Genomic DNA, 25,202 nt, shown 5'->3' with positions numbered 1-25,202 from the left:
ATTATAATATTTCATAATCTAAAAACTTCCTTTTTAATTCTTGGAAGAGAATATTCCAGCTTCCAGACAACTGACCGACCCTGTAAAATACTGGAAAATGGTGTCTAAGAAATCTGAATTTTGAGGTTAAGAATCTGTAACCTAGTTTGGGGGGAGGGGTGGGGAAGAATGAAAGAATGGTTCAAATACAGATTTTGTTTCGGTACAAAACATATTAGATCCATTTTTCAGTTTAACCTTGAACATGTTTTCCCAGAAACTTTGGTTTTTCTTCCAAAGAGAAACTCTAAGGTTGGTTTCCCATGTGGACAAACAATTTTTTTAAATAAGACCCAAGTGAGACATGGCACACGGCTCAGGCCATGGCATGTAAGTGGAATACCCTTTGGAGTGAGCCAGCTTCCACGTTCCATAGCAAAGTTATGTGTCTAATGCATTTCTTGTGAGAGGGTCAGACTTTAGTTGAAATTTAAAAAAAATTATTTGTAACATAATAAATCTTAAAATCATTTGTCTTGTGTAATGTACATAGAGTAGATATGCCGTTATGGTGCTTTCTGGAGATCACTGGGTACCACAGTCAAAGAGAGCTGTCTGCCCTCTAGCATGTTAAATAGACTTTGAAAATGTGTTTTCACTAAATAAAATGAGAAAAACAAGTCTGGTTATACCACCTTTAAAAACAAGCTGTGATTGCACACATGTTACGGGGACAATTAGCATGCAATACAATCAACAAGTCAATTTTTTAGTATGTAAAAGGCTAAAGTGAAATCATGGTATAAATACCAATAATAAGTAATCTTGGGGAAGATTAATTCTCTAAATTAATCATATAATATTACAATTTTTACAATGTTAGCCAGAACAGTGATATGCACAGCAATGTTTTCTTCCACTTGATAGTTGCCTATACACCACATGAACTGCCCACACCCATGAGTCAAAAGTCAAAGCCAAGATTCAAAAATCAACATTTTCACTGTAACAGGTTAAAAATGTTTATATAATGATAAGTTACACTTTTCAACTTACTGTCATTTTAAGTAATTGCTTAATTACCTATTTTTAATGCACTGCTAATCTGATGCTTATTGTAATAACAACCATAATTCTACTAATGTTAATTAGGTTACAGTTTTAATTTTTAAAATGAGAGAATTCAATTTACATAAGCATACATTGTTTAAAAACCACCCATCACAAACACACACCTTTTCCATGAGTATTTAAAAATAAATTAATATACTTGACATATATATTTTATATGTTATATATATATATGTATCTATTTGTGGACATAATTATTCTTACTTCTGGAAGGATGTCAGCACTTGTAAACTCTGCAGGAGATCTGATGATAACACTAAGTTTAAAAAACATGACAATTCATTCTTGAAGAAAATCATAAAGCAGGAGGTTCTTAACAGATGGGTCTTTTGGAAATAAAGGCCATTTTAGGGCGGGAGAGGAGGACAGTCTCAGATTCCAGAACCCACATGTACTGTTTATTTCAGAAGCTACTTTAGGAAGCAGTGCACAATGACACCTCAGACAGCTGGCTGAAAGGTCACATCATATATTTTAATCCTGGAAGGGCACAGAAGCAGCAGGAGGTGGGCAAGGTAGGCCAGCAAGGAGAAAGCCATGCCTGCAGCTCACAGAGAGGCCGTGGACATTGCCAGGGGAAGGTCTTGGGGAAGGGCTGCGTGTCTCCAGGATGGCTCACAACGCACTGCACGTGCAATTCGTTGATGTCCAACCATTCAGACCCTGAGCCCGTGATGTGTTTTATGTCCTCCTGCAACCACAGCAATAGAGACAGCTGTTAAGATAGAGGCTGGAGCATGGTGTTAGGGTGCAGAACACCCGGCCAAAGAAGACAGCAGAGGTGCACCAAAGCCTCAACAAACATGCATCCGGGGAAACAAAAAACCTGAATCAAATAAACGAGCTGGAAAACAGTCCATCCAAATGAGAACTGAAGTTGAATAGAGGAGTCCCTGTAGCAACCCAAAGGCCAATGTCCTGATCAACCAGAATACACTGGGAAACAGGAATTCGTATTTTGGAGGCTTTCAAACTAATTGAGGGGAAGGTTAAAAACAAACAAAAATAGTTTTGTTTTTCACTGCTATTAAGAGAATTTATATTCCCGTTCCTCATCTCACAATTTTGAGCAGGGGGTATAGATGAATCTTTTTCAGCACCTGACATCTTGTGTGGCCTTAGGTCTGAGCCAATCATCACTGCATAGAACACCAGATGCAGAAAGTACTGAAGACTGGGCTAACTATTTTAGAAGATGGAGCTTTGTTTTACTAAACTTTTGAGAAAGACTGCTTCCTTTTTAAAAATTATTTCTGCAATTTGCCTCTTGCTTTTACAAGGAGCCTGTAATAAAATTCTGGTTCCCCGAGATGCCCGTTTGTTAAATTCTGGTTAATCCAACTGCTTGCATGGACAGGAAGTAAAGGTGTTAGCCCTTTGCTTTCCCATTGTGTCTTACTCTGGGATGTGTCTAAAAGGACATTATTGTTGGCCCCGAGAACAACATTCCCCAAAGCCCAGGAGGATGGTCCAGGCCACCCACCCTTTTAGATGATGTTCACGAGCGCTGTTGGCTTTTTCTTGGCCATTTTGGGCCTGATGTTGCCTTTCCGACTTAATCCCAGAGGCTCCCCTTTCTTCAGCGGTCTGCAGAGTTCTCTTGGGGTTTCGGCCTGGTCGTGAATGGACTTAGCAGGCTGCATGCTGGCCCTCTCATCCTTGGCTTTTCTCAGGTAGCTCCTTCCCTTTGGATGAAAATGAGTCTTGAGATCAGGGTGGTTACACACTGCATGTGGGTGTCCTCGGCTTCTACAGATGGTCGGGTGGGAGGAGGGAGATGAGCAGAAAGATTTCTTTAAAAACCTTAAAAGAATGAAAGCTACCTACAGCACAATCACTCCTGCAGGCTAGAGCAGTGATAATGCTGCCAGTAAAACAAATGACATATATTGGTTTTTTTCTTTCCAACAATTCTGGTGACCTTCATGAAAGGAATTCGTGAATCTGCATTCTCAGCGACATATTGCTAGTCCTATTTATCAGTGACAAACACTGAGGAACAGAAATTTAACTGACTACTCAGGATAATGTATACAGTTGGTCTATAGAGAAGGTGGGAGCAGAATCCGTATCTCATGAATCTTTAAGTAACCACTAGGGGACTCAGACAAATCTGTAGTACAGTTATTATAAAGTATGTGATTCATGGTATAAGTGCATATATATAATACAGTACACATACTTCATTAATAGTACTGTAGAGCTATTATGACTATACTATAGCGTAATAAGAGAAAATTATACTATCTGACACTATATAAATACTCCTATAGTACTATCGTACTGCCATAGACTACTAGACGACTAGCATAGCTAAAAGTCACATAAGCCCTGGCTGGTGTGCTCAGTGGTTAGAGTGTGACATCTAGATGTCACCAAAAGTCTTGGATTTGATTCCTGGGCAAGGGCATGTGCCTGGGTTGCAGGTTCGCTTCCTGGCCATGGTCAGAGCATGTGCGGGAGGTAACCAATTAATGTGTCTCTCTCACATTGATGTTTCTCTCCACCCACCCCCACTCTCTCTAAAAATCAATGGAAAAAATATTTTGGGGTGACGATTAACAAAAAAAATAAAAAAGTAAATAAAAAATAAAAGTCACACTCACATTTTAGAAAGTTAAGTACATAAGCTGGTGAATTTTTACCTGAGACCCTCAAATCCATTTATATTATAGATGCCACATAAAATGCAACAGGAAAACGTGCAAACATTATCATATGGCCAAAGTATAAAAAGATATACATACAGGCATTTGGGCTTCCTATTTGAAGAGCTATCTGTAAGCTAAAGGAAAACAAATAAGAAAAGACATTACTTAACTTGAAGATTGAATTTGGTTTATAAAATCTTGCTTAGATTTTAAAGAAACAGTATTCCCACTAAGGGGAACCAGGAATTATGGGCAGCACTGCCCACGGTGCCATCCGTCACAGCAATGAGCTGGCACCTCTCACGCTCAGCCTCCGCTCACTCAGGGATCCTCTCTGGCTCCCTGTTCTGAGATTTACAAGAAGCCAATATCAGCAGAACTAAAAAACTTCAACAAGCCAAAGAGTCCCCCAACAGAGCAACATTTGAAGAAACATGTTTTTAAAAATTGGAATGATGTACCATTATTTCTTGGTTGATTCAGACTGCATTTGCAGCTAATTTACTACAGCTGTGGTTGGTCACAGTGTCTCAACTGAGGGGAAAATTGGCATAAAATGTTTATTGCCTAAAATACGTAATTTCTAAAATGAGAGCATATGAAGACCAACAACTCCACGATTGTCCCTGAGGCCATCTATCCTTGAAATTATTTCCCATTCCCATTAAAATATCTTCATGCGCGTTTTGTGACCATGCTAGGAATATCATTTTCAGAATAAATTGATAATTATCATTTTGTGATCCAGATGTCACCATCCATTTTACAGGCCAACCCAGTGTATTCCAAACCTTCTGTTGCTGATCTCTGTCACTAAAGAAGTGGTAGGAAAACAAGCAGAAGATAAGAATGGCAAAAAAATGTAGGGCCCCATGTGGCCAAGACACGTGCCCCCTGCTAGACTAAACCTGAGAAGCGAGTCTCAGTGTAAGATTCTTCTGTCTGCAGCTTGAGCTGTAGTCAGGAGCAAATCAGAAAGAAGTTTTCTTAACTTTTAAGGGTCAGGTCCCCAAGAAGGTTTGCCTTCTGCCTTTTGACAATCAAAAGTCAGCCTTCTTGTTGACCCTGTTCACACTGGCTGGCTTTGGCATGAGGTTAGTAAATATGAACAGAAAAAGGCACCTTTCTTGCAAGAGAGTTGTGAGATTATGCAACATACAAAGAAGGTGGGCCAGATGGCTCCAAAATATAACAAAAAAATAATTTTTTCACTTTACCGTATGGATGTATGGATGTATACATATAGTTTGTATATGTACTGCTTATATGTATACACAAGACCCTTTGGGATTTTATGAGAGAGAGAGAGAGAGAGAGAGAGAGAGAGAGAGAGAGAGAGAGAGGAAGAAAATATGTATGTATATGCTTCCCTTTCTGGGGAAAAGATCAACAGTGTTTTCAAATGTTCAAAGGAGTCCCTGACTTCCAAAACATTTTAAGAACCACAACCTCAGCATTTATGGATGTAACTAATGGACCCTGCTGGGACCTCAGGAAATAGGAATAATTTACTGTGCATTACAGAAAAGGAAATGCATAAATAAAGATAGGTAAAGATGAGCATCACATATGGTATCATAAATTGTGCATGTCTATACATCACACCCTGGGTAAAATACTCACCATGCAACAAACACAATTAACCCTCAAAACAACCCTAAGAGGTAAGCCTTATAATCCCCATTTTTCAGATATGGAAAAGTTAAGTAGTTGGTTAAAGCCCCAATGTTTTACCAGTGTTAGGACTGAACTTCAAACTTCACTCTGCACGGCCTCCCTAAAAAGTGTGTGTTTGTATACATAAGTATACAAGCAAGGGAATGTAGACACAAAAAGTTAAGTGGAACCCATGGCTGGATCAGAATTTTTCCTGTGATCCTACAGATTATGAGGTTTGGGGTGAAGGTGGGACCGGTTATCACACACTGTGGACTTTCATATGCTCTCCTCCCCGTGAACACAAGAGGCCACCGTTCCTTCGGGCCCCTAGAGCCTCAGGCAGTCCTGCACACTCAATTGCTCAGACCAAAACCTCAGATTCATTCTTGATTCCTCTTTTCCTCACCCGATAAATCCAATCCTTCAGCAAGGCCAAGTGGTCTTATCCATTCTACTCCCAGAACACATTCTATACCCATCACTTCTCTTTACCTCCACTCTATCCACACTGCCACCTCCTCTCCCCTGCCACACAATAGCAGCCTTCCAACACATCTCTCCTTCCTGCGCTCCTCCATTCATTTCCTCAGAGAGCACCAGACTTTCTGCTAAAACCCAGGTTACCCCCAACTTCAAACCTTTCAATGGCTTCCCTCTGTGACCTGGAATAGACCCAAACTCCTTACGTGACCTACAAGGCCCAGCATGACCTGGATCCTTCCCAACTCTCTGACTTCATCTCCTACCACTCAAAGGTACCAAGCTTGTTCCCTCCTAAGGCAATTCCTATTCCCTTGCCTAGAACATTTTACTTGCGTATTTTCAGGGCTGGCTCCTCGTTATTCAGGCCACAGTGCAAAACTGCCTCCTCAGCAAGGCTTTTCCTGAAAGGGTTTCACTGAAGTAGACATCTTAAACGTATCATCTCACTTTTTTCTTGATTAGTGGTTATCGCTTTCAAAATGATCTTCGTTATTTGCTTACTTGCTCATTGTGAGCCCCTCCTCACTGAGAGCAGGGACCTCTTCCATCTCATTCACAGCAGTTTCCTCAGCACTCAGTAAGCGCTGCGGCAGCCCCAATAAGCAAGTGTTAAATGAATTACTGCTAGTCCTAATTTAGCAGCCTGCAGGAAATAAATGCAACACTTAAAATAAGATTATCCAAGCTGTTTCATGACCTTCTGTGTGAGCAGTTCTGTCCGTGATTTTGGCAGATGGGATACTGGGTCACTTTGTGTCTAATTCGACAGCATTTTTCAGAGCATGAAGACAAAATATCTGAGTAAGCATAGTACACTTTTAGAAACCAGCCAGGTGAAAAAGAACAAAAATGCTCAAGGGGATTAAGGGAAAGAAACAGATGCCGAAACATTATTTTAGAAAAGGCACTAAAAGTGAGGGGGCAGCGGGAGGAGATTTTTCTAGAGCTCAAAAGAATCTTAGAGCTAGAAGACACCTTAGAAAGAATTAATTTATACACCAACTTAGAAATGTCACTGCTATCTGGAGGTGGTCATGAGAAATAGAGGAAAGAGTGGAGGAAGAGAACTGGGGTGGATGGAAGAGGAGATAAAGAGGATTGACACTGTTTTTTATGTGTAGCCTTAGCTGAGATGGTGGGAGCCAGGCCAGGCTGGGCGTGGTATTCCCAGCTGTTCTGAAAGAAGTGGCTGATGTATGGGGGGAGAAGGTCAGAATGTTCTGCTGATCCTGGGGTACACTGGGGCTAGGAGCTCTCCTTGGTGGGTGGGCCTGAGGCTCCAGAAGCCTGGCCTCTCAATGCTCTGGACCTTCACTAAGCTGGGCCAGAGGATAATAAAGACAGGATCCAAAGCTTCTCCTGCTAAAAGCACCCAAGTTCCTCTGTGTCTCTAGAGCCACAGATAGCCTGGGAGGCCGGAACCAGCCCTTTCATTATATCAAAGACATGGATCCTAATTTCATAGGTGAGTGTCTATGATCATGATGAAGTAGACTAAGTAAAAAGGAGACATGCCTCAGGGTCTGCAGACTGTCTCATAATGTGGTACATTATGGTTCAGAGCAGAGTTAAAGGATTACACATGAGCACAGGGGAGCCTACATCTGCTAAATCCTTTCATAAATCAAACACCTCTCTCTTGGTCTTCTCAGAGAGATAATACACTCCCTCCACCAGTGAGAGTTCACCTCCCAACAGCCCGATCATGCTCTACTCACAAACAGCTCCCACATCCAAATCCCTGTTATACTCTGAGCTGCACTTTATTTGAATTAATCAAGTCTTCCCTTGGTAAATCAAGTCTGATGAAGGCAGATGATGTCACTCATATTTGGGACACAAAGGACATGGACATAAATATTCATTAATTTCCTATCATGTTTCTTATATGTATGTATGCATGTGTATATATGTTCGTATATGTATATATGTTGTGTGTGCATGCACATATACATGTAATTTTATATATACCCATCTGACTACAGAGCAGAGATGCTGTTCAACTGTGGGTCACATGGTATAGCATGACAAGAAATGATGACTGGCTACTTCTTATAAAAGGTGTTCAATTTTCAAGCTGGAAAAATAAACTGAGCAGAGGAAGTGGGCACAGAAATATAAATAACAGAGAGAACTAATGGGCTTCCTTGCTTCCTCCTGGCCTTCCACTGTTTTCTTTCTAATATCTTCCTGGCTTAGCATAGAATTTTAACATTTCTTAGCCCTGGGTTACTTAAAAGCCTGTAGATTGAAAATATTCATGCAACACTTCAATTTTAGAATCCCTAACCATCAAAGTCAGGTGATGAGCAGAGAATTTAAGAGGCCAAAAGATCTTATAGAGCATCTAGTCTAACTGCTTCATTTTTACAGAAGATTTAAAAGCCCAGGAAGACAAACTGTCTCCTTGGAGGGTCTCTTATTCTACATGCATAAAAACGCTTCTACCAACTCAGCTTGGCATGGAGTTGGAGGGTGAAGAACTGGAGACTGTGCACAAGAATTCAGCTTACTTCCGGGTGCCTGGGGTTCACCTGTATCAATTCCATAACACAGGCATGGCTGGGCAGTACTCTCAAATGATGTCTAGAGAATCCCTAGAAGTCACTCCCCAGCTCCCTTTTCCTCTGTCCTTAACCGGATCTCACCAAACCTAGGACCTCACACTCTGGCTGGACCTGCACGACTTACCACACTTACCACATGCTCGCTGATGTCCCGGCAGAAGCCTGAGGCCTGCTGGCTCTGATAGTACTCCAACTGCTTTTCCGCCAGTTCCACCCGCTGCAACAGGTTCTCAATAAAGTCCTGGAGCCGAGCTTTCCCTTGAACCTCCTTCTCAGCTGCTGCTTCGAGGAAATGGTTGAATGTAACAACTTCTCTGCAAGGAAAAATGAAAAAAACACACAAAATGGAGAAATGAGACAGGAATTCATTCCTTCAACACATTTTATAGAGTGTCTACACTGTCAGGTACTGCCCTAGGCTGTGTGGTCACAGCAATGACAAAAGAGCTAAGATACCATTTTAGTGTTTACATTTAGAGATTACAATTTTAGTAGTAGAGAGTCACTATAAAATATACCAAAAGCCCTAACTGGTTTGGCTCACTGGATGGAGCGTCAGCCTGCGGACTGAAGGGTCCCAGGTTCGATTCCGGTCAAGGGCATGTACCTTGGTTGCAGGCACATCCCCAGTCGGGGGTGTGCAGGAGGCAGCTGATCGATGCTTCTCTCTCATCGATGTTTCTAACTCTCTATCCCTCCCCCTTCCTCTCTGTAAAAAATCAATAAAATATATTTTTAAAAAATACCAAAAAAAAAAAAAATGTCAGGTGGTGATAAGTACTAAGGAGAAAGCTGAAACTGAATGCAAGAAGGCAGAGAGAGATAGAAGAAGGGAAGGGGGGAGTGATATTTAGAAAGCAAAGTCAGGAATAACCTTTTGGACAGGATAACATTTGAGCAGACACCTGGGAAGAGTTTAGGGCGGTGTGCAGGTGGGTCTATGATACAGCAAAGAGGCCTGGGTGGTGGGAGCAAAGTGGGGCAAAGGGAGGTCGGTGGGAGCAGACAGCCAGGAAGGGCCTCACAGGTCACTGTGATGATTCCCAATTTTATTACAAATGAGATGGGAAACCACTGGACACTTTTGAGAAAAGTTCTGACTTATATTTTAAAAGGGGAAAAAATACTACAGGGAGGGAAGGTATAAAAGCAAGAGGCTGTGCTGAATGCAAGTGTATAAAACGAGTCATCTTGTCCAACAGTTGATGTTTGAGCTAAGAATGAAACAGCCCAAGAAATTCTATCTTGAAGTCAATCCAGGGTCCACTGGGAAAGCTATTCTAGTTGATGTAGGAGAATAATTGTGCATGTTGCCCTTCCCAAAAAAAGTTGCGCAAAATACCCCAAAGAAATCCTCTTTTATCTTCATAATTCCTTGTGGATTCACAAATCCAGAAAAAAATTATTATTTTATTGCTATTTTATATTTTATTTTTATTGCTAATGCAAGTATGAAAGTAACATTTTGGTAGCCATCTTTGGAGCACCTCTATGCATGTGTGTATGCATGAGCACATGGACACACACACACACACACACACACACACACACATGCTCTCTCTTGGTGCTTAGCCTGTTTCTCAGGTCATGTTCCAGGTAATCAACACTACCAACAGGTGTGCAGTATCACAGTTCTCCTCAGCCGATTTGCCTCTCTTAGTAACAAATCATGAAGATCCTTTCAGCCATCTCCTCTGTATGTTCTGCCACTTCCACTGGAAAGAATTAATTCCGTAATGTTAATAGCTGTTGGATATTGTACTTTCTTTTGTGTCTTCAATATCTCTCTCAGCCTTCGAGGGGTGACCCCTCATTTTTCTGGCCATGCTCAACTTATACAGCAGCAAGATTTTAAACACTATCCACTCCCCCTCCAGCCTTCGAGGGGTGACCCCTCATTTTTCTGGCCATGCTCAACTTACACAGCAGCAAGATTTTAAACACTATCCACTCCCCCTCCAGCCTCTTTCATTGTAGATAAATGAATCCTATTGTTAAAAATCTAACCTCATGCAGTTGTTCTAGAGCAGGGGTGGGGAACCTTTTTTTCCTGCTGAGGACCATTTGGATGTTTACAACATAATTTGTGGGCCATACGAAATTATCAATTTAAAAATTAGAATGTTATATTTGGTTAAACGTTTAATTAACGCACCACAATGCCTTGGCAGGGCCGGACCAAATGATTTTGAGGGCCTTATAATGGCCCATGGGGCAGACATCCCCCACCCCTGTTCTAGAGAATCCATTAAATTCATTGCCTACTTTGCATCTTTTCAACCTCCACTTGATCTTTATGTTCCACTGAGCTCCATAATTTCTTACGAGTAGAAACTTCAGGGAAGGCCAGCTCAGGAGTCACAGTTTCACAGAAATTCTTTGCAGGGAGCTGGCCGCGGCTTCCAGCTCTTTTCTGTCTGACTAGTCAGTGAGCTGCTTTTGTAATTAGTCATGATTTTTCTCTCACAAATATATTATGTCACACTTGGCCATACTGAGACTTCCTATAAAGTCAAATGTCTCTGCAAAACCTTGGGAATTATATATTTATAAAAACAGAAAAGAGACTGGTTGTCAAAAATGATTCACTGGAAGAATTGCTCATTATACCAGCCACCATTTTTCTATTTTCCTACCAGGGATCAAACATAAACCCGAATCCCGTAATAATTCCATTATCTTTTAGTAGTCAAGAAATAGTCACACATGAGAAATAACAGTCCTTTTGGAAAAGAGTTTTCTTTCATCATCAAGTTTCAAGTTTATTTCCAGATGTTTCCGTAAAAGCCCTGAATAGAAGATGTGGGCTTTCCAAGCTGCTCAGACCATGGACATGAGCCAATTTTCAAGCTCCACTGTCATTCAGCTTTGATCTGCCTCCTAGGTGAGCCATGAACCTTAACTAGCAGCAAAGAGTGGAGAGTCCGTCTGAGTGCTACATTCAGCTTTCGTGGCTCCAACTTACGGTTGAGATCCTTTGGAGAGAGTATCTTCACATCTCAAAAGCACCACTAAAAGCATAGCTCAAGAAATGGCTCCTACATCCTCTTCCCAACAGCAAGGTTTTAATTGATTCAGCGTCAAACTGATTGCAGAGACTTCCTGGGTGCAATTTAGGTTGTTAACTGAATAATGAAACAGTCTCCAAATGGTATTTGTGGGAAAAACAACCAAAAACCCATAAACCCTCCTCCACCAAAAACACAGAAAAAACAGCCACTGTGTTTTTTCAATTCATTTTGGTTTATAATATGTACTATATTTATCTCATGATAGAAAGATTTCACACTTATTATAGGATACTAGAGGCCTAGTGCACAAAATTCGTGCCCTGGCGGGGGGGGGGGGGGGGCCTCAGCCTGGCCTACACCCTCTCATAGCCTGGGAGCCCTCGGGGGATGTCCGACTGATGGGTGGGTGGGGGGGGGGCGAGGGGGGAGTGGGCTAAGCCGTCAGTCAGATATCCTTAGTGCTGCCGCAGATGCAGGAGAGGCTCCTGCCACCACCGCTGCGCTCGCCAGCTGTGAGCCCAGCTTCTGGCTGAGCGGCACTCCCCCTGTGGGAGCACACTGACCACCAGGGGGCACCTCCTGCATTGAGTGTTTGCCCCTTCGTGGTCAGTGCACATCATAGCAACCGGTCGTTCTGCTGCTTGGTCGATTTGCATATTAGCTTTTTATTATATAGGATATGAAAGCTGACCTATTTAGAAGATCTAACTGAGCAAGGGCTGAATCAGCTTCGTTCTCTGCTCTAAGTCCCTCACTCAATACAACATATGACACATAATAATCAATAAATGCTTGTTGTAATGAATGTTTAAAAAGGACAAGGAGGAAAAAACAAACAAACAAAAACACTCAAAATCCCATCACCCAGAGGTAACTACTGTCACCATTTTTCCTAGTCTTCTTTTTCTCTCTGCACATTTACTATTCTTGGGCTCTCTGTGCTGTTTAAAATATAAGACAGCAATAGTTGACAGCTTAATCCCACAGGATTAACATCTCAAAATCAAGAAAACAAGTCTGAATGCATTACAGCTTATGACTGTGGCTGTATTTTTAAATCATGTAATGTCTTGCTGCTGGTTCCATATAAAACTTTTACGAATTAACGTGAATGCTCCTAGCTGTTCGTGGAGCATTATGTCATGTTGGAGAAGGGAAGCATCTTTTCCTAACTTTCCCTTCATCCAATTATCTTGTGCCCTGAAGCCAAGAAGTTAATACCCTTTGTATTTGTCAACCAACCTGGCACCAATGCTAACCTAATTTCAGTTTATGGATGTTTCACATCAACTTAAAAAAAGAGAGAGAGAGAGTTGAAACAAGCCTGATGATTTAATTTTAAAAGAGAAGTTCCCCAAGACAGGGGCTGGAGAAATCCACCCTACTGAGATTGTGTTTGGGAATCCAGATTAATGAAAACAGTAACAAAGCCCATGACTGACTGGGGAGCGGCATGTGTGCACAACTTTGGATCCCCTTTCACATCCTGCGCAGTCTGGATGAACAATGTCCAGAAACACCTCTCATTTCCCCAAGGATCTGGGGAATTTCCTGAATGGAAAAGAAAGAATTAAACCACATTGCATTTGTAACCTCTTTAATAATTATACTCCAAGAGTAAAATACCCACTCACTGGATTTCAATGCAAGGGAGAGCAAACTACTCATTGATATGATTTCAGATTCCATGATGCCATTAACCTTTAAGAAACTACCAACTGTTGAATTTTGGCATAGTATCAAAGCAGAATACCCACTATTCTCTGAAAATGGTATTAAAATACCTCTCCATTTTCCTGCTTCATATCTGTGTGAGACTGGGTTTCCTTCATCCACTTAAAACAAAATAACGAATTTGCTACAGATTAAATGCTGAAGAACTGAAAAGGTCCAGCTGCCTTCTCTTGGGCCAGGCATTAATAATATTTGCAAAATGTATAAACAATGCACTCTTTTCACTGAACTGTTTTTGGGGAAATTGTTATTTTTTTTATAGAAATGTGTTATGTATGTTAGCAAGAATGGATTTCTTATTGCTATTTGTAAATGAATTAATAAGTGATTTTCAAACTTCTGTTTTAATTTCTAATATAGTAAATGTCCGTAGATAAAACTCACACATGCAAAAGCTTTTTGGGGGTCCTCAGATTTTTTTTAGGAGTGTAAGAGGAAGCGAGGCCACAACATTTGAGAACTGCCTCTTTCTGTGTACCGGAGTGACCCAGAACCTCAGAACTCTGAGGAGGGTGGGCAACGTGGGCCCAAACACAAGTAAGATGAAGCCACAATCCATACATTTAATTATTCCATTATTCTGTCACTCAACAAACATTTATTGAATGCTACCAGGTACTGGGCTTAGTGCTGGGGCACTTGTGAACCCATGGTTATATTCATGAAGCTTACTGTCTAACCCAGGGACCAGCCACCTGTTTCTGTAAAGGGCCAGGGAGTAAATGTTTCTGCAGGGCATATGGGCTCCATCACACACCTCAACTCTGCCTAGTGCAGTGGTTCTCAACCTTCTTAATGCCATGACCCTTTAATACAGTTCCTCATGTTGTGGTGACTCCCAATCATAAAATTATTTTCGTTGCTACTTCATAACTGTAATTTTGCTACTGTTATGACTCATAATGTAAATATCTGATATGCAGGATGTATTTTCATTGTTACAAATTGAACATAATTAAAGCATAGTGATTAATCACAAAAACAATATGTAATTATATATGTGTTTTCTGATGGTCTTAGGCGACCCCTGTGAAAGGGTCGTTCGACCCCCAAAGGGGTCGCGACCTACAGGTTGAGAACCGCTGGCCTAGTGCAACAGAGCCAGAGGTGACATGTAAAACAAAGGAGCTCGGCTGTGTAACAATACAATGTATTTTTAAAATTATTTTACTTTATAGACACTGAAATTGGAATTTCCTATAATTTTCATATATAGTGAATAACTATTTTTCTTTTTAATTTTTCAACAATTTAAAAATGCGAAAACCATTCTTAGCTCATGGGCTCCTCAGAAACATGTAGCAGGCCGGATGTGGCCGGTAGTGTAGTGGAGGAGCGGACCTTAAAAGCAACAAGTACTAAAATAAATATGTAATTACAGAGCTGAGCTGAATGTGACTTAAGAAAAAGAATAATATGATGCTATCAGACAGAAGAGCAGAATAACTTGTGTGGTTTTATGTTTGGTTCTCAACCCTGTGATTCGGAATACAGTGTGAAGGCTAGAAGGCCAGATGAGAAGATCAGGGCGAACCTGGGGGAAATTCAGTCAGGGTGTGGGTATAGCCAGCTTTGGGGAAACGAACGAGTCCCAGGCTACTTCCAGCCCCATCTTTGACTTCTTATTTATTTTTTTAAAAGATTAAGTATGATTAAATCCAAGGTTTTAAGTTTTAAGCTTCAGTGAGACACATGCTTCCTTAAAGCAATAGTTGATACTAAAGGAAAAAAACACCAGTATAGTATAAGAAACTGTCCTGACGTTCATTATTTTGCCAAATGACTTGCAAACCTCAAAATCTGACAGTATCCTGAGATTTATAGACATTCAGAAATAAACACAGTATACAGAAGCACTGAGTGAAAAAGTCCTTTCAGTGCAATCAAAGCTCTATTTAGAACAAATATTTGTCACTCATGCGCTCATTCATGGATATTATTTCATTTCAACCACCTCACTTACTTCTTCTGAGGTAGGTTAAAGACAGGCTCACTCAGAAAAATCAAAGGCTATACTATACAAAGCACATACTGTCAAGCGAACAACACATTCTAGAAGCAGGCATAGAGATAGAGGGAAATGCACATTAATGCTGGTCTTCGTTTCAATTTTACATAGGCAATGCACTACTCATTGTTAATGAGGGTCAACACACCCATCCTATCACATACTGTAATCCACTATAAATAAACCACTTATTATGTCTATTCCCCTATGTTTCCAGCTTTTATGGCCATCCTATAGGCTTATGTTCCTCATTAATGTGCACCACATAGTTCTCTGCTCCAGTTTCGGTGAACTCCATTCAGCCAGATCCTTACTTTTGCACTTGCTGTTCCCCCAGCAGGGTCCCTACACCTGCCTTTTCCAAGTGTCCACTATTTTTTAAATATGTTTTAATTTATTTTAGAGAGAGAAAGTGAGAGGGAGAGAGAGAAACATTAATGTGAGAGAGAAACATCAATTGGTTGCCTCCCATATTCACCCAAACTAGGGATCAAAACCACAACGTGGGCATGTGCCCAGCCTTTGGGTGCGCAGTAGGATGCTCAACAAACTGAGCCACACCTGCCAGGGCCAAGCTCCCTCTCTCAATGGTCCCTCCAGTCCCAGGGCTTTCCTGTGGGGAAGCTACCCAGACACAGGGCTTGGTGTGGGTTAGGTTACCTGCTGTGTTCTCCTGAAGAACCTTGCACCCTATCTCAGTACACACTGCAGAGGACTAGTGCTATTGACCCCGTTTCATTGTAAAATCGGTGAGTAAACCAGGGACCCTGCCTGCTCCTTTAAGTGCGAGCCCAGCACACAGTAGGGTCTCAACAAGTCTCTGCAGAATGCATAAAATGTGCAGCTACATCTCTAGTTGAAAATCTCGAACTGATTAAAAAGATACTTATCTTTTTCCAGACAAGTACTGGGTCATAAAACAAATAAGTAACCTATATTACAGGTACCTCCTACAGGAATGTAGGTGGGATCTAAAACATATGCCTTTCTTCTATTCTTAAACAACACTTTAATGTCAGCTTCTCCTCCCAAAGGCAAAGCTCTACCAAGTTATTTAAATTTCATTTTGCATTACTGATTTATGAACCTCTTCAGAGGTATATCAAAGGGTAAAAAATACCTCCGGTTAAAAATAGTCTAGCCATTGATCACAGAGCACTTCAGACAGACCGTGATGCCAGTCACAGTGCAAACCCCAAAGTCAGACTCAATCACCTCCGAGCACCAGGAACCTGGCTGCAAACTCAGGGCTCGGGGCCAGCTCCTGTACACCCCAAGGGTTCCATGGGGTGGACTCTGCACCTACCACACACCTGGGACCGTAACATCCTTTGCCTTATCTTTCGTTTTGACTTCTTTGAATAAACGAAGAAGTATAAATTTCTCATTAAGTATTTAAAACTAATGAGAAAGTCAAATTATTTTTATTGATTCTAAGTAGATCAACACTTACAGTCTAAGTCCCTCAGGCCAAAAATCTGTCGGGTAGGGCTGTGGGAGAGGAGGGAAAGTGTGAAAGAGAGAAAGAAAAATAGACAAATTTGTTGGGTCTCCAAATTTTACCACGTGACATCCCTCATTGCAATCAAGGGCTGATGGCACGTGCTGAGGGCATGTCTGACACTGGTTTTTTGTACAATAGTTTATAAGTCTGCATGGAACAGAGGATCCCCCCATTTACATAAACGCATTAAAATGTGGAACGAACCGACCCCTCCCTGTCCAACTGAACTCTACATCTGACATGCTTTTCCTTGGCCTGCTTCCTAGCTCTGGAGACAAGTTGCTTACTCACTGCTTTGGCTCATCAAAAATGGGAAAGACATAATTAAGTGGCAAGAGGGTTTAGTTGTGCAAAGCAAGTTTCCAAATCAAACTTGCCTTTTAAAGGCCAGTGCTCCCTAGCCAGCTTTGGATAGAAATCCAAATGGACGTTACCTGGGTCAGGCTACCCCTATCCGTCTCTTTTATCATACCCCTGATGACCTTTTTACTGTCTATTTTACCTTCTGGCCTGTCCCTGCCATGAAAGCAGGACCGGACTCATTTGCTTTACGACTTGCCTTACCCGATCCTAGAACAGCACCTGGCACTCAGCACACACTCAATAAAGGATTGTCTTGCGCTAACTCCAGTCTGGGAAACAGGGGAAATGTTGTAGGAAGAAGGGAAAAGATTATATTCTAGCTCACAAGGGATCAGGATGGAAATTAAGAGATGGAATTACAAAGAGACCCCTCACCGCAATCAAAGGCTGGTGGCACGCGCTCCACCCTGGCTGGGCATGGACGTGCAGAGCGTCAAGTTAAGAGCCCTTGTTGGAAGTTAAAAGCCCTGGGCTGGTGTTCCAGAAGCTTAATACCATAAGCAGACTTAATGACACGACCATTTCCCAATTTCCCAACACCTCTGATGCCAGCTGACATTTGCTTTAATCACATCAGAAAAATAAATGACGTCATCCTGGCAGCCCTCTCAAAATAGAAAAGGAGCAAATCCATTCCAAAATGGGCCCGATTCAGTATTACTTAAGTCTTGACGCTTTGGGCAAATACCACATTTTCAAAAGTCTGGCTGAGACACAGTGAATTAACAGAAAAAAGCACTCAGCAGAGAGACAGGGAGTTTGGGTTCCAGTTTCAGCTTTGATACTAACTTTTTGTCCTTGGATGAGTCACAACACTTCTCTGGGCCTTACTTGCCCCGTCTGTAAAATGAGGGTGTTATCCTGAAGGAGACGGGGGTACCTTCCAGTACTAAAGTTATACAGTCCCCTCAAGGGGCATTTCTAACCTCCCTGCTGTTCTCCAATGTCACTGTCCTCTGGTTACCAATGCAAATTCTGCCCTTTGTCCTCACTCCTTCAGTGTGGACTCTTAAATAGAAAAATCTGTCCTCTAATTTCTTTATCAACTTGAAACCAATACTTGTATTTAAATACTTGTTCAATGCCCTGGGTGTGAACATGGGCATGTTCATGGATATATGGATTCTTCCTATGTAGAGTGTAAGTTCCTTAGGGAAAAATACCAAGAAGTCTGTGTTCCCCACACACACCTAGCAGAGTGCTAGGCACATCCCAGGTGGTCAGGTGGGACTTTCCAACCTTCCCAGCAGAAGAAGGATTAATGTTATTACACTGATGTTCTCCAAGCCCCAGGTGACCAGCTGGGCCAGGAATCAGCTACTACCCACAGCCATCCATTTCTTGTTAAAGGATACCTTCCTGCAAGGTTGGCCAGGATTGATTTACCTGATTACGGACAGCGCTACCCTACAGGCCTGAATACTCTTGAATAAGTAAATACCTGTTTCCAAAGGACTTTTAAAATTGCACAGACTTTGTGAAGACAATGAGAAATTTCTTTTTTGGATTTGCTCTCCAGAAACATAGAGATACCTCTCTACAAAGGTACAATGAGACTCACCGGCACAGAAGTACAAAATATTGCCAATTCAAACAATCTTCTCTGCTGCAAAGCATATATATATATATATCTTCTACAATCTGAGGTCATTCTAGCTAAAGATGGTCTCAGGGCAAAATCGGCCCTCAGAGTCCTTTATTTCAGTTTGAAAGAAAGAATTTTAAAGTTGAGGGGAAATCGATAGGCAAGAGAAACTCAAGTGAATATTAAATACTAGATGTTTGCTTTAAAAAAAAAATCTACCACCTGGGTATCAAAGGGTCCCTGGAGTGAAAGTCCATTTTGAGTGGTACTGTAACAACCCTACCTTCTCCCAGAAATGGGCTGGGGGAGCTCATCTGGAGGGGTTCAGCAGGGGAGCACAGTTCCTGGTAGGTTCCCTGGCCAAGCAGCTTCCCATATCTGAAAGGTCACCTCTTTGGTGGAAGGCTCAGCTCTGCGAGGAAGTGGTAAGGAGGGAAGGGGCATGGCCCAGCCCAGCCAGGCAGATCTAGTGAAATCAACCTGGTTTCAATGGTGTGGCCGATGGGCAGCTGGCTTGTGCTGCATCCCCATCTCAGAGGGTTAGGGGGTGGTAGTGGCAGGGGGGCTGGACACTGTGGACACTGAGGGCAAGGGCCATAGTCGATCCCTCAAACCAAGGGCTCCACTGTCCTTCCTGGAAACAAGACTCGTTCAGTCCTATTTTATGTGCAGAAAGAATGATTATTTGAGGCTTGAATACAGAGACTGATAGAACAGGCCAAGTAAAGGCTGAAGAAAATGAAGACTTTGTTATTTTATGTTTAAAAGTTTAAGGCAGTTTCACTGTATTTTCATTTAAAGTGGTTACTTTGATCACATTGCTTTTTTCTTTTCTTCTGGTAGTCCAAAAAAATGTCATACTAAAAATCAACTTTATCCTCAGATATATTCACAAAAATGTGAACAAAGATATATGTACAAGGACGTTAACAAAGGCACTATTTTTAATACTAAAAAAAAAGGAACAAAACCATGCATTCATCAACAGCAGACTGATTAAGTCAGCCATGATGCATCCACACCATGGAATACCACCCAGTAATCAAGAAGAATGACATAATTCTATTTAGTGCATAAAAGATGCCTACAATATACTATGTTAAAACAAAAACAAACTCCACACACAAGTGGCAGGATAATTCGTGTCATGATTCCATTTGGAAAAACACAGTAGCTCTATGTTTAAAGTCCATATGGTTATGGGGTATGTATGCTTGGAGAGGAGGGAGGACTTTTAACACGTACAGTTCTACACGTTAATTTTCCTACAAGTATGTGCTAGTTTTTCAATTGGTCTTCAGGTGACAGCATTGGATTAACCATAACACATTATCATTACTGATCCATGCATGGCCCACTTTTACTAAAGCTAGATAACCAGTTCTATTTAATAATAAAGCTTCCTTAGACCCACCACCAAAATAAAAGTTAGATCCTTGGCCATAACTAGATCTAACCAGATGATCCTCCCTACCATCAAACTGTCTTCCAACACCCCAAATCCCACATCCATTATTCCTTAGAGATTTAATAAATAAAATACAACAAATAAATAAATGCAAACAATTAATTTGCTTACCTTTTAAATGTACTGCTCTTAAATCAAACAGAAATATCACAAAATTTAATTCTAAGCTTTTCTCGGCACACAGGGGAACCCCATCGACTATTTTTCCAGTTGTGAAATGTTAGTCACCCGGGTGGCCATAATGGGTCCAAGGCACTAACTTCCCATCAGGAAACACCAGAATCCAAGAGAAAAAGATTTTTCCTTAGATATCATTTCCCTAAGATCAAAGTAAATCAGTGGCTGATTCAATTCTGCCCTCGCTACATATTTGGAAATTGTCTAGTTGAGCAGAGCAGGCTTTCCCTCTAGGTAGCATGTAAGCGTTTAGCGACAGTGAAGGACGATCTCTTTAATATTCAGGGTTTCTCAGCCTCTTACCAAATGGAGGAAGCTTTAATTACTCCATTTTAAGGGACACCACATAAAGAAGAGTGCCACAGGGCAGAGAAAGTATGAAATGAAGTCAGTCTCTATAACAGAACTCAATTTAGAAACCTCCCTTCCAGCATGTTGTAGTGTATCAATTTTTATGTCCTGTCATTCTATAAATTTCAAGACTCCATTTATAACGAAATCCAACATGCTGCTTTAGGGAAATACACGGCATTGTTACGTATACTTTTTCAGTTTGTATTGGATCCGTAACACTGACAAGGAAATGCTTTTCTAAGTACGATGGCTTTTAAAGTAGTGGCTTATCTGAACACCCATAACTTGTGAAAACCAGTGTCAACTCTTTGCAAGCAGGCATGCGTGACTCACTCTAGTATGACATAACCTTTTACAAAAAGAAAATTCTCCAACTTAAATCACAGAAGCACAGCAATATCGCAGGTCCCTCTGGGTTTCCTAATGTCTGCTTCTTCCAAGTAAAAATTGTAATTGGATGGATTCTCGGCAATCAACCAACATTTAGTTACGGTAGGCGGAAAAATCCAAAATGGCAAAGAAGCCCAGAGTATTTGTATTTAGAGCATACTTCACACTCGAATGAGACAGCAACTCATGTTCTCGACTTCATTACATGGAGATTGTCAAGAAGGAAGGCTCCCGAGCCCACCTTTCTGCCCGCCCATTCAACTCCCCCGCTTACCTGTGAGCGTGGGAAATGACACCCACCATAGAAACAAGACACCTCTCTTTAAAAACATTATCTGCACTTTACAGTTTCCAAGGTGAGAAAAAAATTAGGTATTTTGACTTACAGGTTGCTGACCATACACAGGGAGGGTAAATAATATTAAAAGCCTTGTGCCCCCCACATTCAACTACATCAATTTAGAACTGCAGCCAAGGTACCACCTGCAAGTAATAAGCGCCAAACCTGGCTTAACACTGGCTTGTCACCTGGGGGTGGGTGGCTGGAGCAAAGGGATGAGCATCCTGGTCCAGCGCCACTTACTCTTCTTTCCTGAGAAGCTCCTCCTCCGATTCTGTCAGGCGTTGCCTCAGCCCCGCGATCATCTCCACAGCCACGTCCACCTGTCTATTCAGGGCCCGCTCTCGTCTCTGAACTTCCTGCTTTTTCTGAGTCAGCTGGACAAAAGCCGCCCGGACTTCCAGCAGTTCTGCAGTCTTCTGGGCCAGCTCTTTGGTGAGTTTGTCGATCCTCTTCTCGATGGTCCTGTCCACGGCCTCGACCATCCGATTGAATTTTTCTCGGACATGGGCCTCGAAAGCAGCTTTGGTGTCGGAGGTGGGGAGTCCGGGACTGGCCCTCGGCCCATCCAGCGGGTCGGCACATAGATCCACTGCACTGTAGGTCTGCACGTAGGACACAGGTCTCTCGGCCACCACCTCGAATGGCTTCCTGTCCTTGCAGTGCTCGTGTGCAATGCTGTACAAGTTAACATAGCTGGGTTTCTGCTTCACCACGTTGCCGCAGCTCTGCAATTTCCCCAGTTTCAAGGGTTCCGAGGACGTGACTAGGTCTGTGTCTTCGAGGGACGGAAAGAGGCTGCATTTCGTCAAGAGGGTTCTTTCCTGGTAGCTGTGACTGAATTCCAGATGGGCCTTTAATGATGACAAGCTTCTAAATCGGGTATGGTCTCCGCACCTCGGGCAGCGGAATGGCAAGCACACAGCAACATTCTCAAAGGACTCCTGCCAGGGGTATCTGCTTTCTTCAAAGGCCTTCTGTTGCATTACTCTAAAAGTCCTGGGCAGAGGAAAATAAAACAGGGAGTTACCATGTCTGTTTGCAAAATGCTACTGAAATGACTGTTGTTGCTCATCTCCTTGGAGGCAGAGGTTTTGGTTTCAAATAAGCTTTGCATATAATCCTATATAATAAAAGCCTAATACTGTATGCAAAACAACCCAATGGCGGAACGACCGGTTTGCGGGGGGTGGGACCAGCCAGCGGGCGGCGCCAGGCCAGCCAAGGCGGGTGCCAGCAGGCAGAGGGAGGAGACGGTGATCAGGGGCGGCAGAGCAGTGATGGGGGGGACAGGGCCAGCTGCTCACCAGGTTGGCGCTGTCCCCCTATCTGTCCGCCAGTCGCCTCCTGCAGAGGGAGGCCAGACTGCAGCTTAGGCCCCTTGAGGGCTCCCGGACTGCGAGAGTGCACGAATTTTTGTGCACCAGGTTTTTAGTATCTTATAAAATTAAAACCTATAACCCTTGGGCCAAATTCATTCATTGGGCCAAATGAGTCACATCCACTCATTTCTGTATCATCTACCGCTGCTTTTGCACTGTGACCTGCAACGCCAAAAATACGTACTACCTGGACTTTACAGAAAAAGTATGCCAACCCCTGGCTAGAATGAAAAGGGTGGGTAACATTCCCTTTTTACAGATGAGAAAACTGGAGTAAGGAGGTAAAGTAATTAATTCAAGGCCAGATGGAAAATGGCAGATCCAGAAGTGGATTCAAATTTCCTGCCCTCCTGAATTTAGTACATTAACTGAAAATCATGACCTGTTTTACTCACAGCCTGATAAACACAAATAGAAAAAAATGAGGAAAAGTCAGCATGAATTGTCAAAGCCAATCCCTCAAGAATAGGAAAGATATCACTCAAACGAGGTACTGTGGCATTGAGCACACAATCAGCTGAAAATTGTTCAACTTGCAATTTTTGCCCTTTATTTTGTCCTTTAATTATTGCTGTGATGGCATAAATCAAAGTGTTTCCGTAAGAGCAATGGCCCTCCATACTCAATTTACTAAAATTTGGGAACCCAAAGTGTCAAATACTTTTTGATCTAAGTGGGGCCATGGCCAAGACTTTATTAAAATAGGATGTTCTGGGTGGATGTGTCTTATCTCTGATCCTGTTTTGAGGATCTACCTCTAGACATTAAAGTCAACCTCTCGAGATGGCTAATGTTTTAACCAGGTAGGCATTTTTGAATAACTGGATGTTCTTAGTTCTTGCAGGAATTTCTTATCTGAGCCCTAGCAACAGATGACCGCTAGCAACCTAATTCTGCAAGCAGCACACTATCTATTTCCTCCAGGAATGATTTCTACTTAAACATAGGAAGCACTGGGCCCCCCAAAGAGGAAGTTCAGCTAAGGGTCTCTAGGCTGAAAAGTGTTGTTACTGGGCCCTCGACCTCTTCAAAAGCAGAGGTGCAGAGTTGCAAATGGTCCCCAGACAAGGGAACCTCTTCCTGTGCTACACACTGGCTGTTTAACCACCAGTTTCCTGGGATGGGATGCAAACGCTGAAATATGCAGGCAAGAGGTGAAGGAAGGGGCAGTCAGGATCCTAGGGGGCAATGGGAAAAGGCTGGCATTCTGCAGGGGAAATGGGTAATCATGCACTCCGGGACTAGGCAAGCTTCTAAGGGCCCAGCGGAAATCCCCATCCACGGGGTTAGCAGAAAAGCCCTAATTTCCTCTGCCTAAGCCGGGCAGGCAAGGACCCAGCCTCCGGGGTCCCGGCTCTCCCTGTGCCCGCCTCCCAGCATGCCAGCCCCTGGTGTCCAAGTGGATCCGTGAGCACACGAGTTCCTGCAGGTGGGGTCGAGAAGCCCAACTCCCGGCCACGGTGCGGGAACGGGACCTCCCTCCCAGCCCCGGCCGGCCCACTCCGCCGCGCCCCCTGGGCCCGGCCGCCGGCGCAGATGCTCCGCAACCACCACTTACCCGACTTGTTGCTGCAGCTGCAGCCGCTGCTGCTGCTGCTGCCGCCGCGGCCGGTGCTACTGCGGGAGCGGAGCGGTTTTCAGCAGAGCCGTAAATCAGCGGAGCCGGGCCCGCTCCCACCCGCGCGCACCCGGGCGCCGGGACCAGCGGCGTCCAGGGCGGAGCGTGGCGCGGGCCGGCGGGGGCGACGCGCGTGGCTGCGGGGGACCCCGCGCGCGGAGAGCCGACGCTCCTGGACGCCGTGGCCGCGCGGTGCCACCCCCGCTCTGCCCAGCTGCTGGGAGCACCGTCTCCCCTCCCCCCCGTGGAGCCGGCTCGGACCCAGTTTTCCGCGGGGAGGGATGCCGCGATCGCTCCCCCGAGAGGCAGGGAGGGAAGCCTGCCGGCCTCCGAGGCGCCGCGCCTTCGACAGGCCCTGGCCAGCTTTCTGCACTTCACAGTTATGGGTGAGCGGGAGAGTGTGGACGAGGAGGCAGCATGGCTGGGCATCCTTTTCGAAAACCTGCCGGTAGGAAGGACTGGGTATTTATATTAGGACCACTTCATCCTAAGCAACAGGGAGAGGATGTCCCAAAATAACTAACCTGGAGAGTCTATTCGAGCCTTCCTAGCCGAGTGTCCTGGTGGTAAGCCAACCGGCAGAACCAAATCTAGTAAAGTCTATGGGTTGTGTATAAATAAAGCGACACGACCCCCAGTCTCACCCCTATCTGAGGGACATGCCCCTCCTAACACAGAAGCTAAGATTTATCCTAAAGAGGCTTCCTTCCTCCTGAAGGACCCTAATGACTCAGCTTTTTAAAAAATCTATTTTGGGATATTTCTAATCTAACTCTTGAAATATGAAACCAGTAGGAA

The 25,202-nt window shown here is 43.1% G+C and overlaps 1 protein-coding gene across 3 annotated transcripts; it reads right to left on the bottom strand.

Moving 5' to 3' along the window:
• ZNF365 (zinc finger protein 365) lies at positions 1 to 24,525 on the bottom strand. Of its 3 annotated transcripts, XM_070432820.1 has the most exons (6): positions 24,345 to 24,525; positions 21,648 to 22,403; positions 8,604 to 8,784; positions 3,858 to 3,895; positions 2,594 to 2,859; positions 1 to 1,801 (listed from the first exon to the last, which is right to left on the bottom strand). In XM_070432820.1, exons 2-5 carry the CDS (start codon positions 22,388 to 22,390, stop codon positions 2,598 to 2,600), a joined length of 1,224 nt encoding a protein of 407 aa, XP_070288921.1. In that variant the 5' UTR covers positions 22,391 to 22,403; positions 24,345 to 24,525; the 3' UTR covers positions 1 to 1,801; positions 2,594 to 2,597. The 3 variants fall into 3 exon arrangements, with proteins under 3 accessions (XP_070288921.1, XP_070288920.1, XP_070288922.1); XM_070432819.1 differs by having other exon boundaries at positions 1 to 2,859; XM_070432821.1 differs by lacking the exons at positions 1 to 1,801; positions 3,858 to 3,895 and having other exon boundaries at positions 2,748 to 2,859.
• Positions 24,526 to 25,202: the final 677 nt, after the last annotated feature.

Source organism: Myotis yumanensis, unplaced genomic scaffold (assembly GCF_028538775.1).
Source record: "Myotis yumanensis isolate MYYU_CA2020_CCGP unplaced genomic scaffold, mMyoYum1.0.hap1 SCAF_13, whole genome shotgun sequence".
In the NCBI taxonomy this organism is placed as follows: Eukaryota; Metazoa; Chordata; class Mammalia; order Chiroptera; family Vespertilionidae; genus Myotis; species Myotis yumanensis.
This window is presented reverse-complemented; position numbering and strand designations above follow the sequence as displayed.

What these genes read in the sequence shown, in the direction of transcription:
- ZNF365 (XM_070432819.1), bottom strand. Translation starts at nt 22,390, where the DNA reads ATGCAACAGAAGGCCTTTGAAGAAAGCAGATACCCCTGGCAGGAGTCC. An exon ending in GAGCTTCTCAGGAAAGAAGA is followed by an intron (nt 8,785 to 21,647) that starts GTAAGTGGCGCT and finishes TTTTCCTTGCAG; the next exon opens with AGAAGTTGTTACATTCAACC. An exon ending in GGGACATCAGCGAGCATGTG is followed by an intron (nt 3,896 to 8,603) that starts GTAAGTGTGGTA and finishes GTTTTCCTTTAG; the next exon opens with CTTACAGATAGCTCTTCAAA.